The following is a 14,646-nucleotide window of genomic DNA, read 5'->3' as shown; positions in this document are numbered from 1 at the left end:
GCAAAGGTCAGAGGGCGCAATTGTGCCCCGCACCAAAGATCTTTGCCCCGCACGGCCCGCGCCGGCGCCCGAGCTCGAGCTGGAGACGGAGCTGGAGTTGGAGACGGAGACGGAGCTGCGACTCGTCTTAATGTCGCGTTATCGTCGTCTCGGAAGGCTTCAATGTCGGTAAAGCCGTATTCATCAACTCTAAGACGAACATAATCGGTCTGAAGAAGGGTCCCGACCCGAAACGCTGGAGTGGATGTCCATCTCCTCTACAGAAGCTGCCCGACTCGCTGCCTTACAGGGTGATAGTCACACACCACGGCAAACGGGCCCAACCCGTCCATGCCAACCATCTAAGCTGGTCCCATTTGCCCGCGTTTGGCCTATATTCCTCTAAACTTTTCCTATCCGCATACCTGTCCAAGTTCCTCCAGCAGTTTGTGTTTTGATCAAGTGTCCGGCTTCTGCAGTTCCCTGTACCTCCACCCATGACGTGATTTGTTGCCACCCTGACTGAATAAAACGGGGTAGAAGCCACTCTACATTGTAGCAAAGACAGCAGTCATTTAATTTAACGCCAAAAATGAATGGAGACCCTGCTGTACTAATGAAGACTCATCAACCATGGGATGCGTTAAATGCTGATTAAGTTGTTTGCTCTTTTGGAGATTTACTTTCTTATTGAATCACGATCCGAGTATAATTATCTTTGGCCGGAAGGTCCGACAAACTATGGCTTCTGTTGAACGATTGCCCGTCTGTTTACCCGAATGGAGCGTGGGCATCCGGAGATTCCGCTTTGTTTTCCTGAGCTCGTCCAATTCAGTAACGTTGTGCCAAGATTTTCAGGTGAAGGTCGGTGTTTTAACTTACATTATTACTTTGATATAAAGTAGAAACGTTGAATGTCATAGTGATACAGTGAAACAGGCCCTTCGGCCCAACTTGCCCACACCGGCCAAAAATGTCCCAGATACACTAGTCACTCCTGCCCGCATGCTAAAATGCAACTTTATAATTTGTGTAAAATATGATATCCAAAGCAGGTGACAAATAGGAGTTATTTAATCTGTCTTATATAAATGTTTTATATACATACATTAAAACCAAGATTGAAATTTTAGACTTTGAATTGCAACGATCTAAAACGAATTACCGTTTTAATCGCATCTGCCTGAACTGACCCATATCCCTTCAATCCATGTGCCCATATAAAAGCCCTTTAAATGCCATTATCATATTTGCCTCCATCAGCATCGCTGGTAGTGCGTTCCAGCCACCCACCTTTTGTAACCTTTAATCTTGGTACTAATGTGCAGACATGTCAGGAGGTTTCTCCAATATTTATGGACAGAATGTGTATTTATCAGATCCTAATTCTGTGCTGAGATTGATGCCGAGTGAACTATTTTCTTTATTTTGTGGATCTATTATGTTAGTTTAATAGAACTGAAAGACTTGCAAGATTATTTTGAATGATGGTTAAGATCTAATTTTATCACAATAGAATAAACTTATTTTGCCATAGACCTTTTCATATCTTTGGGTTGTCCCAAATTTCTTCACAATTAATTAATTTTCAACTGTTTTCATAACTATTTGGGTACAGTGGGTTAACGCCTTTCAAATATATTCATTGCATCTAATGAATGAATCTACCTTACCAACACTCATCTTAGAGTCAAACTGTCTTACTGATTGATTAGAATCTATTTTGCTCAAGTATTAAATGTCAAGAGAATTCAACATTAAAATATATTGTGGAAATACAATTAAAATTAAGGTTGGTGCATTTTATATTGGCTAATACATTTCTTACAATGTTTATATTTTCTTTTACACCTTTAGGATAATTTGATTCCCCTCTTTCTTGGTGCTGATGTGATTGCAAAAACGAGCATTCGCACTGAAAATCATCCAAGAATTCATGCAAAATTTGCAAAGAGAGGATTGGCAACCAAGCTCGCTTTTAGTTCAGGTAATACATTAGCTCTTGTTTGAAAATATAAAATCTGTAAGGCTGTACATAAATCTGCAGAGGGAAAACACATTTGCATTTGATGACTCACTTAATGACAAAATTACATTACAATCTGATTATAGAAACATAGAAAATAGGTGCAGGTGGAAGCCATTCATTGTGATCATGGCTGATTGGCCCCAATCAGTAACCCGTGCCTGCCTTCTCCCCATATCCCTTGATTCCACTAGACTCTGGAGCTCTATCTAACTCTCTTAAATCCATCCAGTGATTTGGCCACCACTGCCCTCTGTGGCAGGGAATTCCACAAATTCACAACTCTCTGGGTGAAAAAGTTTTTTCTCACCTCAGTCTTAAATGGCTTCCTCTTTATTCTAAGACTGGCCCCTGGTTCTGGACTCGCCCAACATTGGGAACATTTTTCCTGCATCTAGCTTGTCCAGTTCTTTAACAATTTAATGGACAGATTAAATGTCCATTTAAAGATCCCCCCTCATCTTTCTAAACTCCAGTGAATACAAGCCTAGTCTTTTCAATCTTTCCTCATATGACAGTCCTGCCATCCCAGGGATCAACCTCGTGAACCTACGCTGCACTGCCTCAATCACAAGGATGTCCTTCCTCAAATTAGGAGACCAAAACTGTACGCAATACTCCACATGTGGTCTTACCAGAGCCCTATACAACTACAGAAGAACCTCTCTACTCCTATACTGAAATCCTCTTGTTATGAAGGCCAACATTCCATTAGCTTTCTTCACTGCCTGCTGTACCTGCACACCAACTTTCAGTGACTGGTGTACAAGGACACCCAGGTCTCGCTGGGCTGTACCTCCCACATACCTAACCTAACCCCATTGAGATAATAATCTGCCCCCTTGTTTTTGCCACCAAAGTGGATAACCTCACATTTATCTATATTATACTGCATCTGCCCACTCACTAAACCTGTCCAGGTCACCCTGCAACCTCCTAACATCCTCTTCACAGTTCACACTGCCACCCAGCTTTATGTCATCCACAAACTTGCTAGTGTTGCTCCTAATTACCTCTTCCAAATCATGAATATATATGGTAAACAGTTGCGGCCCCAACACCCAGCCTTGCGGCACTCCACTCACCACTGCCAGCCATTCTGAAAAGGACCCGTTCACTCCTACTCTTTGCTTCCTGTCTGTCAACCAATTTTCTATCCACGTCAACACCCTACCCCCATTACCATGTGCTCTAATTTTAGTCACGAGTCTCCCGTGCGGGACCTTATCAAAGGCTTTCAGAAAGTCTAGATACACTACATCCACTGGCTCCCCTTAATCCATTTTACTTGTCACATCCTCAAAAAATTCCAGAAGATTAGTCAAGCATGATTTTCCTTTCATAAATCCATGTTGACTTGGAATAATCATTTTACTGCTATCCAAATGCCCCATTACTCCAGCATCTTTCCCACCACCGAAGTCAGGCTAATTGGTCTGTAATTCCTCGTTTTCTGTCTCGTTCCTTTCTTGAAAAGTGGGATAACATTAGCTATCCTCCAATCCACAGGAACTGATCCTGAATCTATTGAACATTGGAAAATGATCACCAATGCGTCCACTATTTCTAGAGTCACCTCCCTGAGGACCCTGGGATGCAGACCATCAGGCCCAGGGGATTTATCATCCTTCAGTCCCATTAGCCTACCCAATACTATTTCTCGCCTAATGAAAATTTCATTCAGTTCCTCGACCCCCTTAGATCCTCTGTCCTCCAGTACTTCTGGGAGATTGTTTGTGTCTTCCTTAGTGAAGACTGATCTGAAGTACCTGTTCAACTCTTCTGCCATTTCCTTGTTCCTCATAATAATTTCACCCGTGTCTGCCTTCAAGGGACCCATATTTGACTTTGCTATTCTTTTACCCATATATCTAAATAAGCTTTTACTGTCCTTCTTTACATTCATGGCCAGCTTCCCCTCGTACTTCATCTTTTCAGCCCGTATTGTTTCCTTCTGTTGTCCTATGAGTTTCCCAATCCTCTTGCTTCCAGCCACTCTTTGCTGTGTTATACATCTTTTCTTTTAGTTTTATTCGATAGGTAACTTCCTATTCCCCAATCATGTATATCTATAATTTCACTATCATTTCTCCTTTCTCTTTCACTGTGACTGCCTCATGCCTAATAACAGCCTCTGATATAATCTCATAGAACCATTACATAAATCTACTTGTGCAATTTTTCAACAGTTGAAGTCAGTATATTTTAAAAAATTATTTTTCTTGCATGCTTTTCAAAGCAGTAATACAAGCTAAGCTCAGGCTTGTTGTCCAGATTCCTCTTACTTTGTACAGCACACAAACTTGCCCTAGTCGCCCACTTCATTAACATCCACAAGTTGATCATAAAAGAATTAACTATCTTCTCAATTTTCTTTCTCCATTTCACTTGTATTTATGATTTCTGTATATATATTTCAGAATTTCGATTTGAGGGACTGAAAATACCAACCATGGTGAACAGTTTGTGGTTTTACAGCATTCAGGGGCTTTTTCGAATTGCTTTTGAGATGTACAATAAAGAACAACAGCTAGATGTTCTTGTTGTCCTACAGGTACAGTTAAATGAAATATGTCATTTATAATTGATTGCAGTGGTACATTATTTAGAACTACAGCCTTCAGCATAATGTTTTTTTAATCTGATCTATAACCCGTTTGCAGTGTTTATTTTTGACTTGATAGATGTAAGTGTGTTAAGTTGCTGGGATATGTATAATAAGATGTGGAGAACCAGAGAAAAGATGGTAGGTTGAAACCAATGACACAAACTTTGTAAAATCGCAGAATCCCTGACTTTACCTGTAGAACGTATTAATGACATATCCATGAAATGTTGTTTTCGAATCAAATGGAATGACAGATATATTGGTTATTTTATGACTTTTTCTCTTTGTGTTAGGAATTGTGGAAAGCAAGAATAAGTGACCCTGTTCTGAATGAACAATATGATGTTAAAGTTCTGCAAAACTTCCATGGTGGAGAACTGCATGAAAATTGCCTTCCTGATAAATACAGCCAGAACAGTTTCTCTGCATTGCACCCAAGCATTCAAAGAGCAAATAAGCTTTCTGATAATTTCTGTAGCAGAACTTCATTTTTAGATTATACCAACAACAGTATTGTAAATCAGGGAGATCATAACTACTGTGTACAAGAAAGAATTTTACAAGAAACTGAAGAACCTTGGATAGGTAACTCACTGTGTGGAGAAACTTTGAGTGATGATCCTTTGTCCATCAAGTTTAGATCAATATATCAGACTTTTAAAATGTTACCATCGGAAAGACACAAGGAACACGGGAAAGCAATTATACTGTTATTTGATGTTGTGGAACTCCTAATAAGTGAAACAATATCAGCACAGAAGTTAGCTGATATGATACTGCAACTTTTAACTCATCTTCAAGACCTCATTATCAAGGCAGAAACCACTGAAACGAGGGTTAATTCTATTTATTCCAGTCACATGCTTTTCTCTGTAAGTAAGTGGTTAGGACGTCAGTTTTATATTGCAAATGGCTCAATCAGCAAGCAAGTAGAGGAGTTTAAAACAGTCCACATCAACCGAATCACAGACTTGCCACCTGCCGAGGAGCTGGTGGATAAACTATTTCCTGAAGCCATGAAGGTTTTGCTGTTAAGCTGGATGGGCCTTGAAGACAATTCTGCGTTGTGGAAACGACAAAGTGAATACCCAATAGTGCTGCTTATATTAGAATTTGCCAACCATAATCTAATTACTGGTGTTGCTCATGTTTTATATTCTAGCTTAATTTGTAAATAAATTTAAGATTTTAGGCTATTTAAACTGGATTTACTGGTTCAATGTCAATGCCCTTAGAAGCTACCCAAGCGAAATATGCGGTGCTGTTCTTCCAATTTGCGCTGGGCCTCACTCTGACAATGGAGGAGACCCAGGACAGAAAGGTCAGATTGGGAATGGGAGGGAGAGTTAAAGTGCTGAGCAAACGGGAGATCTGGCAGTCCACCTTAACCTACCTGATCTTCCTGTTACTCAGCACTTTAGCTCCCCCTCCCATTCTGACCTTTCTGTCCTGGGCCTCCTTCATTGTCAGAGTGAAGCCCAGCACAAATTGGACGAACAGCACTTCATATTTCGCTTGGGTAGCTTACACCCCAGAGGGATGAACATTGACTTCTCTAACTTCAAGTCGCCATTGCTTTCCCTCTCCCTCCATCCCCTCCCCCTTCCCAGTTCTCCCACCAGTCTTACTGTCTCCGACTACATTCTATCTCTGTCCCGCCTACTCCCCTGACATCAGTCTAAAGGGTCTCGACCCGAAACGTCACCCGTTCCTTCTCTCCAGAGATGCTGCCTGTCCCGCTGAGTTACTCCAGCATTTTGTGTCTACCTTCGATTTAACCCAGCATCTGCAATTCTTTCCTACCCAATGATGTTAATGTCTATAAGAAATTCTGGTCACTTCCACATACAAGAGACATATATGCTCCCTCTCATGGATGACCCAGCCTCAAACAAAACTGAAAAAAGCAGATAGTCAAAATAATCTACCCTCCCCCCCCCCCCCCCTCTCGACTGTAAAATAATTGTAATAGCCCCAAGAGTAAGGAGCTCAATTAAGGCCAAATGTGATTACGCCTATCATTAATGAGCAAGTTGTTAAAGCTCTTCCCTTACAGTCCTATTCAGCTATTTACCCAACAGCACCTATCATGCAGAACTATATCAAGCCCAAGCAAGAATGTTCATTTGGTGCAGTACTTTCAAATTCTGTTGAGAACGTTTTAAAACATTATGGAGGTGATCTTCAGCCCTTCAACCCACAGAAGGGAATAGTTTCTCAATAATTGAATGTGGTTCAATTTATCTTGTTCCACCAAATGTTCATACCTTTTTTGGTTTAAATGCTAGTGCACAGATCACATTTCTATGAATGACTGCACTTTTTTATAGACCACCAACACCTCACTCGCCATTCTGATTCAAGTCTCAAATGTCAACGCTATATAAGGATTATATAGTGTGTCAACAGATGATAAATAAATGCATTGATGTTAATATAAATGCATTGATGTTAGCATCACCTTCACCACTGTGCATCTTATTTTATTTTTCTTTCTGCTTTCCAAGTGAGCCCTTAATCCAATTTTAAAATTACAAACCCCATTGTTCAGAATCCAAGACTGCAAAAGATTTATCAAAACATTGTTAACCCAGTTTCCTTCTGAACAAATATTGGAACTGCTGGTGGCATTTTGGATGTGATAAGGTTCTATCAAATCTCAATGGTGATGCAAAAAAATTACATTATACTATTTCAAAGCTCTGTGGCATCACAACAGTGAGCACAATCCCAGTTATTTGGATGTAAAATGTTTTAAATGTAAGTTGTTAAAAGAGCCATGTACAGTAAAACCTAGCTAATCAATCACCCTCAGGACTTTGTGTAGGACGGAACTGCAGACGCTGGTTTAAACCGAAGATAGACACAAAAGTTGGAGTAACTCAGCGGGACATGCAGCATCTTTGGAGAGAAGGAATGGGTGACGTTTCGGGTTGAGGCCTTTCTTCAGACAGGACTTTGGTGGTGCAAGACTGGCAGTCTATTGGAATTTACTCTTTAATACCCCATCCTACTTTTAATTCACTTTAGTGTTTAGATCTTACACAGCAGTATAATACACTTATACATGAACCATGCTGGTTTAAAGAGAATGCAGGAAACAAAATCCAGTAAATTTAAAAGGTAGCATTGGAAACTGGTGAGTTTAATAAGAATGTGGGAATGGAACCCCGGTGAGCCAGACGTCAAACAATTGGATGGCAGCTAATGAAACTGGGAATCACGCAGCAAGCCTCTTTCAGCATCAACAAGGTACAAGTAGGAATGATCTTCACATGGATGAAAGCAGCTCCAGTAACATTAAAGTAGCTCAACATTATCTAGAACAAGAGAACAAAGTGCTGGAGTAACTCAGTGGGTCAGGCAGCACCTCTGGAGAACAGGTGATGTTTTGCATTGGAACCTGAAATGTCACCCATACATGTTCTCCAGAGCTGCTACCTGACCCACTGAGCTACTCCAGGATTTTAACCGTTTTTGTAAACCAGCATCTGCAGCTCCTGGTTTCTAAAATTGCCTTTTGTTTTTGCTTATTCTGGAAAAGATATGCTTCATAATTTTCCACAACATAAAAGTGTAGAGAAGTTATGATCGAATGGCATTACCATTGGTTAACTCACAAATGGTCTGCATTTTTCGAAAAATACATTATTGCACTGGATCGAGTACAAAGGAGACTGACAAGGATGCAGCCAGAAGTAGATAACTTTATGTTTGAAGAAAGATTTTTATTTGCAACAAAATAGGAAGATATATTTAAGTAAGATGTATACATTTGTAAGGGACTAGATTCTAAAGGGGAAGTATTCAGAATGTTTGTGTTAAACCATTTGGTGGGGTTTGAATTTATGGCTGCAGTGGTGTTAAAGGAAAAAATTCTCCATGCATTTCCAACTACTTGGGCATGCACTTGATGGCTGTGAAGCAAGAACAATCTGTTAACCTAGAAACAGTATTGGGTAGGCTAATGGGACTGAAGGATGATAAATCCCCTGGGCCGGATGGTCTGCATCCCAGGGTCCTCAGGGAGGTGGCTCTAGAAATAGTGGAAGCATTGGTGATCATTTTCCAATGTTCAATAGATTCAGGATCAGTTCCTGTGGATTGGAGGATAGCTAATGTTATCCCACTTTTCAAGAAAGGAGCGTGAAAATGGGGAATTACGGACCAGTTAGCCTGATTTCGGTGGTGGGGAAGATGCTGGAGTCAATTATTAAAGAGTTAATAATGGGGCATTTGGATAGCAGTAAAATGATTATTCCAAGTCAACATGCATTTCTGAAAGGGAAATCATGTTTGACTAATCTGGAAATTTTTGAGGATGTGACAAGTAAAATGGATGAAGGGGAGCCAGTGGATGTAGTGTATCTAGACTTTCAGAAAGCCTTTAACAAGGTCCCGCACGGGCGACTTGTAACTAAAATTAGAGCACATGGTATTGGGGGTAGGGTGTTGACATGGATAGAAAATTGGTTGGCAGACAGGAAACAAAGAGTAGGAGTGAATGGGTCCTTTTCAGAATGGCAGGCGGTGGCAAGTGGAGTGCCCCAAGGCTCGGTGTTGGGGCCGCAACTGTTTACCATATATATTAATGATTTGGAAGAAGGAATTAGGAGCAACACTAGCAAGTTTGCAGATGATACAAAGCTGGGTGGCAGTGTGAACTGTGAAGAGGATGTTAGGAGGTTGCAGGGTGACCTGGACAGTTTGAGTGAGTGGAATGATGCAGTACAATACAGATAAATGTGAGGTTATCCACTTTGGCGGCAAAAACGGGCCAGATTATTATCTCAATGGGGTTAGGTTAGATAAGGGGGAGGTGCAGCGAGACCTGGGTGTCCTTGTACACTGAAAGTTGGCGTGCAGGTACAGCAGGCAGTGAAGAAAGCTAATGGAATGTTGGCCTTCATAAAAAGAGGATTTCAGTATAGGAGTATCGTGTACAGTTTTGGTCTCCTAATTTGCGGAAGGACATCCTTGTGATTGAGGCAGTTCACGAGATTGATCCCTGGGATGGCGGGACTGTCATACGAGGAAAGATTGAAAAGACTAGGCTTGTATTCACTGGAGTTTAGAAAGGTGAGGGGGGATCTTATAGAAACATATAAAATTATAAAAGGACTGGACAAGCTAGATGCAGGAAAAATGTTCCCAATGTTGGGCGAGTCCAGAACCAGGGGCCACAGTCTTAGAATAAAGGGGAGGCCATTTAAGACAGGTGTAAAAAAACATTTTCACCCAGAGAGTTGTGAATTTGTGGAATTCCCTGCCACAGGGGACAGTGGAGGCCAAATCACTGGATGGATTTAAGAGAGTTAGATAGAGCTCTCGGGGCTAGTGGAATCTTAGTGGAAAAGGGATATGGTGAGAAGGCAGGCACGGGTTATTGATTGGGGATGATCAGCCATGATCACAATGAATGGCGGTGCTGGCTCGAAGGGCCGAATGGCCTTCTGCACCTATTTTCTATTAGACATGATGGGCTAATTGTTCCGTTCTTGTGTTTTAAATTTCTAAGATACATAGTGGTTGTATTGAAAATCATCCATTTATTGTCCAGAAAGCTTGATAATGAACAGTGCACTATAAAGCGCTTTTTAGCACTGGAATAAGTACTTACAAACAAACTAAATCCAAATTTACAACTACACAATAATTTGCATTTCAAAAGATGAAAATAACTGTACAAGTTTTAGTACAAAAGCAATCACATAATACAGCAACATTAAGTATTGCAACAAAATATGGATGAGATTAAGCTGTTTGAATCCAGTCTGCATAAGTTACTCCAAATACATAAAAAGAAAAATATTGATAGAACTTCCCTTTCGCTGGTTGCAAAACAATGCCTTCAACTGTTTCTTCAATTAAGTCCCAATGTTTTGGGAAGAAAACTATCAGTCTGACTGTTGAGACACCCAGTTATCTTTACAATCAAAACTCTTTTTAATAAATTATTTTGCACTGCAACAACCATGCAAGCTAGATTGCTAGCTTTTTCAGTAAACGGGAAAGTGAAAGTCAAAATGAAGCTTGAAATCTCCAACATGGACAAAGACAATATAAAAAAATCATGTACTTAAGCACAAGTACAACACTTGTTCTTAAATTGTGTCCATTCCTCTCATTGAAGAGAAACCCAGGCCCATGCCTCTCTGCGTGTGAGTTTGTGATCGTGCCATTTCATATTGAGCATCCAAGTTCCTGAACATTTCTTCCTGTTGCTTTAAAGTTTTGAAACTTTCAGCAGGATTTGGGATTGGAGTTCCCACTTCTTCTTCATCCTTGAAAACAAAATCATTACCAAAGTTTACTTTGCAGTCAGCATCTCTTTATATTCTCTCATTCCCATGTATAACCACATGTCTTACCTGCAACTATATATTCTAGCTGAGCAAATAGTGGACTATTCCTTGGGTATTATCATATCAGTTTAAAACATAAGAAACAAAAGCAGCTTGTTGCATAAGAAACAAATGCCCCCTCAATTCTGCTCCATCATGCTACAAGATCCTGCTGAACGTTAACCTCAATTCCACATTCTACAGCTTTTGGTTCTCTAAAGTCTAATTCAATTTGAAATATAATCAAAGACTGAACATTCAAGACCCTTAGAGTCTGAAATAGCTCAACGCCAATTTTAGACCTCTCGGCCAGGAAAAATCAGCTGCAGCATTTACCCTGCCAAGCTCATTTGTAATTTTACATTTAATACATCAAATAACTTATGACACATGCAGTTGACATTTGGCCCATTGTGTATCACATAAGGGAAGTTATTTTTGCCTGTACATTCAGGCGAGTTCCTTCTTTCAATTACCTTTGATTTAATCCTATGCAAATGGAGTTTTGTAATATGCCTCGTAATTGCTCAACGAAGTTAAACTGTCCAGCAATAAATTAGTCTTCCCTTCATTTAGTTTTAAGCAACAACAAAACATAAATGGATCTCCCAATCCAGTAGTCCCACTCTTGTAGTAGGGGCGATTGAAAAATGAAGGTCAAAATCTCTACAAATTCTTTCCCTTGTTTCTTACATAGAAACATAGAAAATAGGTGCAGGAGTAGGCCATTCGGCCCTTCGAGCCTGCACCGCCATTCAATATGATCATGGCTGATCATCCAACTCAGTATCCTGTACCTGTCTTCTCTCCATACCCCCTGATCCCTTTAGCCACAAGGGCCACATCTAACTCCCTCTTAAATATAGCCAATGAACTGGCCTCAACTACATTCTGTGGCAGAGAATTCCAGAGATTCACCACTCATTGTGTAAAAAATGTTTTTCTCATCTCAGTCCTAAACGATTTCCCCATTATCCTTAAATTGTGACCCCTTGTTCTGGACTTCCCCAACATCGGGAACAATCTTCCTGCATCTAGCCTGTCCAACCCTTTAAGAATTTTGTAAGTTTCTATAAGATCCCCCCCTCAATCTTGTAAATTCTAGCGAGTACAAGCCAAGTCTATCCAATCTTTCTTCATATGAAAGTCCTGACATCCCAGGAATCAGTCTGGTTGATTCCCTCTATGGCAAGAATGTCCTTCCTCAGATTAGGAGACCAAAACTGTATGCAATACTCCAGGTGTGGTCTCACCAAGACCCTGTACAACTGCAGTAGAACCTCCCTGCTCCTATACTCAAATCCTTTTGCTATAATAATAATAATACATTTTATTTATGTGCGCCTTTCAAGAGTCTCAAGGACACCTTACAAAAATTTAGCAGGTAGAGGAAAAACATGTAAGGGGAATGAAGTAAATAGTAGAGACATGACTAGTACACAAAGTAAAGACAGAATTCAATTCAAAACACAATATGAGGCAATTAATGCACAGATGAAAAGGGAGGGGGACGTTTGGCTAAGGATAGGCAGAGGTGAAGAGATGGGTCTTGAGGCAGGACTGGAAGATGGTGAGGGACACGGAATTGCGGATCAGTTGGGGGAGTGAGTTCCAGAGCCTGGGAGCTGCCCTAGAGAAGGCTCTGTCCCCAAAACTGCGGAGGTTGGACTTGTGGATGGAGAGGAGACCGGCTGATGTGGATCTGAGGGACCGTGAGGGTTGGTAGGGGGAGAGGAGGTCAGTGAGATATGGGGGGGCCAGATGGTGGAGGGCTTTGTAGGTGAGGACCAGGATTTTGTAGGTGATCCGGTGGGAGATGGGAAGCCAGTGAAGTTGTTTGAGGACTGGAGTGATGTGATGCCAGGATTTGGTGTGGGTGATGAGTCGGGCGGCTGCGTTCTGGACCAGTTGGAGTCGGTTGATGTAGGTGGAGCTGATGCCAAGGAGAAGTGAATTGCAATAGTCCAGTCGGGAGGAGATGAAGGCATGGATGAGTCTTTCAGCAGCGGGAGGTGTGAGAGAGGGTCTGAATTTGGCGATGTTGCGGAGATGAAAGAAGGAGGTTTTAATGACATGGCGGATGTGAGGCTCAAGGGAGAGGGTGGAATCAAAGATCACGCCAAGGTTGCGGGCCTGGGGAGATGGATGGGGAGACAGTGGTGCCGTCGATGGTGAGAGTGGGGTTATTGATTTTGCTGAGTGTGGCTTTGGAGCCTATGAGGAGGAATTCTGTCTTATCGCTGTTGAGTTTGAGGAAGTTATGTTGCATCCAGGTTTTTATAGCTGACAAACAGGAGTTGATATGGGAGAGGGGGGGGGGTTGTGGGGGGATTTGGTGCCGAGGTAGATCTGGGTGTCATCGGCATAACAGTGGAAGTCTAGGTTGAAGTGGCGGAGTATCTGACCAAGGGGGAGGATGTAGATGATGAAGAGGAGGGGGCCGAGTACGGAGCCTTGGGGAACGCCTTGAGTGACTGTAGCAGAGGTGTGGTTGTGGAGAGAGATGAAGTGGGATCTGTTGGAAAGGTAGGAACGGAGCCAGCTGAGTGCAGAGCCTTCAATGCCGAGGTCTTTGAGTCTGGTGAGCAGGATGTTATGGTTCACTGTATCGAAGGCTGCGCTCAGGTCGAGGAGGATGAGGATGTTGAGGGAACCAGTGTCAGCAGAGGTGAGGAGGTCGTTGAGGACTTTGAGGAGAGCAGTTTCTGTGCTATGGAGGGGGCGAAAGCCAGATTGGAGGGGTTCCAGTAGGTTATACGCAAGGAGGTGGGAATGAAGTTGCGACGCAACGATACGCTCCAGGGTTTTTGAAAGAAAGGGGAGGTTTGAGATTGGGCGGTAGTTAATGAGAGAGGAGGGATCAAGACCAGGTTTCTTTAAGATTGGTGTGACAGCAGCAGTTTTGAAAGCGGAGGGGACAATGAGGAGTTGAAGAGATTAGCGAGGTAGGGGCAGAGAACGGGGAGGCAGGACTTCAGCAGGGGAGTGGGGAGAGGGTCGAGGGAGCAGGTGGTGGGTTTGGAAGAGCTGATGAGTTTGGAGATTTCAATAGGGGTGACCAGGTCAAACTGAGAGAGGAAGCAGTGTGGAGGAGGGGTAAGGAGGTCAGTGGAGATGTTGAAAGGAGGGGCCTTGGTAGGTGGTGGAGTAGATGCTGGGGAGTCGGGTACAGGGGATAAAGATTGATAGATGGTGCTGATTTTATCAGCGAAAAAGTGGAGGAATGAGTTGCAGAGATCCGGAGTAGAGGTAGGGAGAGTGTTGGCTCGAGGCTTGAGGAGGTTGCCCACTGTGGAGAAGAGGGTTCTGTGGTTTAGGCAGGGGTCGGTGAATATGGAGGAGAGGTAGGCAGCTATGAATGCTAACATACCATTCGCTTTCTTCATTGCCTGCTGCACCTGCATGCCTACTTTCAATGACTGGTGTACCATGACACCCAGGTCTCGTTGCACTCCCCTTTTCCTAATCGGCCACCATTCAGATAATAGTCTACTTTCCTATTTTTGCCACCAAAGTGGATAACCTCACATTTATCCACATTATACTGCATCTGCCATGCATTTGCCCACTCACCCAGCCTATCCAAGTCACCTTGCAGCCTCCTAGCATCCTCCTCGCAGCTAACACTGCCCCCCAACTTCGTGTCATCTGCAAACTTGGAGATGTTGCATTCAATTCCCTCGTCCAAA

At 42.2% G+C, this 14,646-nt stretch overlaps 2 protein-coding genes across 7 annotated transcripts in view; one reads left to right on the top strand and one right to left on the bottom strand.

Moving 5' to 3' along the window:
* The first annotated feature begins 47 nt into the window (after positions 1-47).
* On the top strand, positions 48-5,815 carry LOC116987301. Of its 3 annotated transcripts, none has more exons than XM_033043213.1 (4): positions 48-837; positions 1,837-1,966; positions 4,426-4,559; positions 4,907-5,815. In XM_033043213.1, the coding sequence occupies exons 1-4, from the start codon at positions 721-723 to the stop codon at positions 5,789-5,791; spliced, it is 1,266 nt and encodes a 421-aa protein (XP_032899104.1). In that variant the 5' UTR covers positions 48-720; the 3' UTR covers positions 5,792-5,815. The 3 variants fall into 3 exon arrangements, with proteins under 3 accessions (XP_032899104.1, XP_032899103.1, XP_032899105.1); XM_033043212.1 differs by having other exon boundaries at positions 48-843; XM_033043214.1 differs by lacking the exon at positions 1,837-1,966 and having other exon boundaries at positions 737-843.
* Positions 5,816-8,320: 2,505 nt separating this feature from the next.
* The window catches only part of rsrc2 (arginine and serine rich coiled-coil 2), a 43,768-nt gene continuing 37,442 nt past the window's right edge, over positions 8,321-14,646 (bottom strand). For 3 of the 4 annotated variants that reach the window (XM_033043208.1, XM_033043207.1, XM_033043209.1), the window contains exon 12: positions 10,143-10,897. In XM_033043208.1, coding sequence (XP_032899099.1) covers positions 10,718-10,897 — 180 coding nt within the window. In that variant the 3' untranslated portion in view covers positions 10,143-10,717. Of the gene's footprint in view, positions 10,898-14,646 lie in introns of all 4 variants that reach the window. The other variant, XM_033043206.1, reaches the window with a different exon arrangement.

The sequence above is a fragment of the Amblyraja radiata genome, chromosome 25 (genome assembly GCF_010909765.2).
Source record: "Amblyraja radiata isolate CabotCenter1 chromosome 25, sAmbRad1.1.pri, whole genome shotgun sequence".
NCBI classification, from domain to species: domain Eukaryota; kingdom Metazoa; phylum Chordata; class Chondrichthyes; order Rajiformes; family Rajidae; genus Amblyraja; species Amblyraja radiata.
This window is presented reverse-complemented; position numbering and strand designations above follow the sequence as displayed.

Excerpts from the sequence above, each read along its gene's own strand:
- LOC116987301 (XM_033043212.1), top strand. The coding sequence starts at position 721 with ATGGCTTCTGTTGAACGATTGCCCGTCTGTTTACCCGAATGGAGCGTG. Across the intron at positions 844-1,836 it reads GCCAAGATTTTCAGGTGAAG|GATAATTTGATTCCCCTCTT; the intron begins GTCGGTGTTTTA and ends TTACACCTTTAG. Across the intron at positions 1,967-4,425 it reads CAAGCTCGCTTTTAGTTCAG|AATTTCGATTTGAGGGACTG; the intron begins GTAATACATTAG and ends TATATATTTCAG.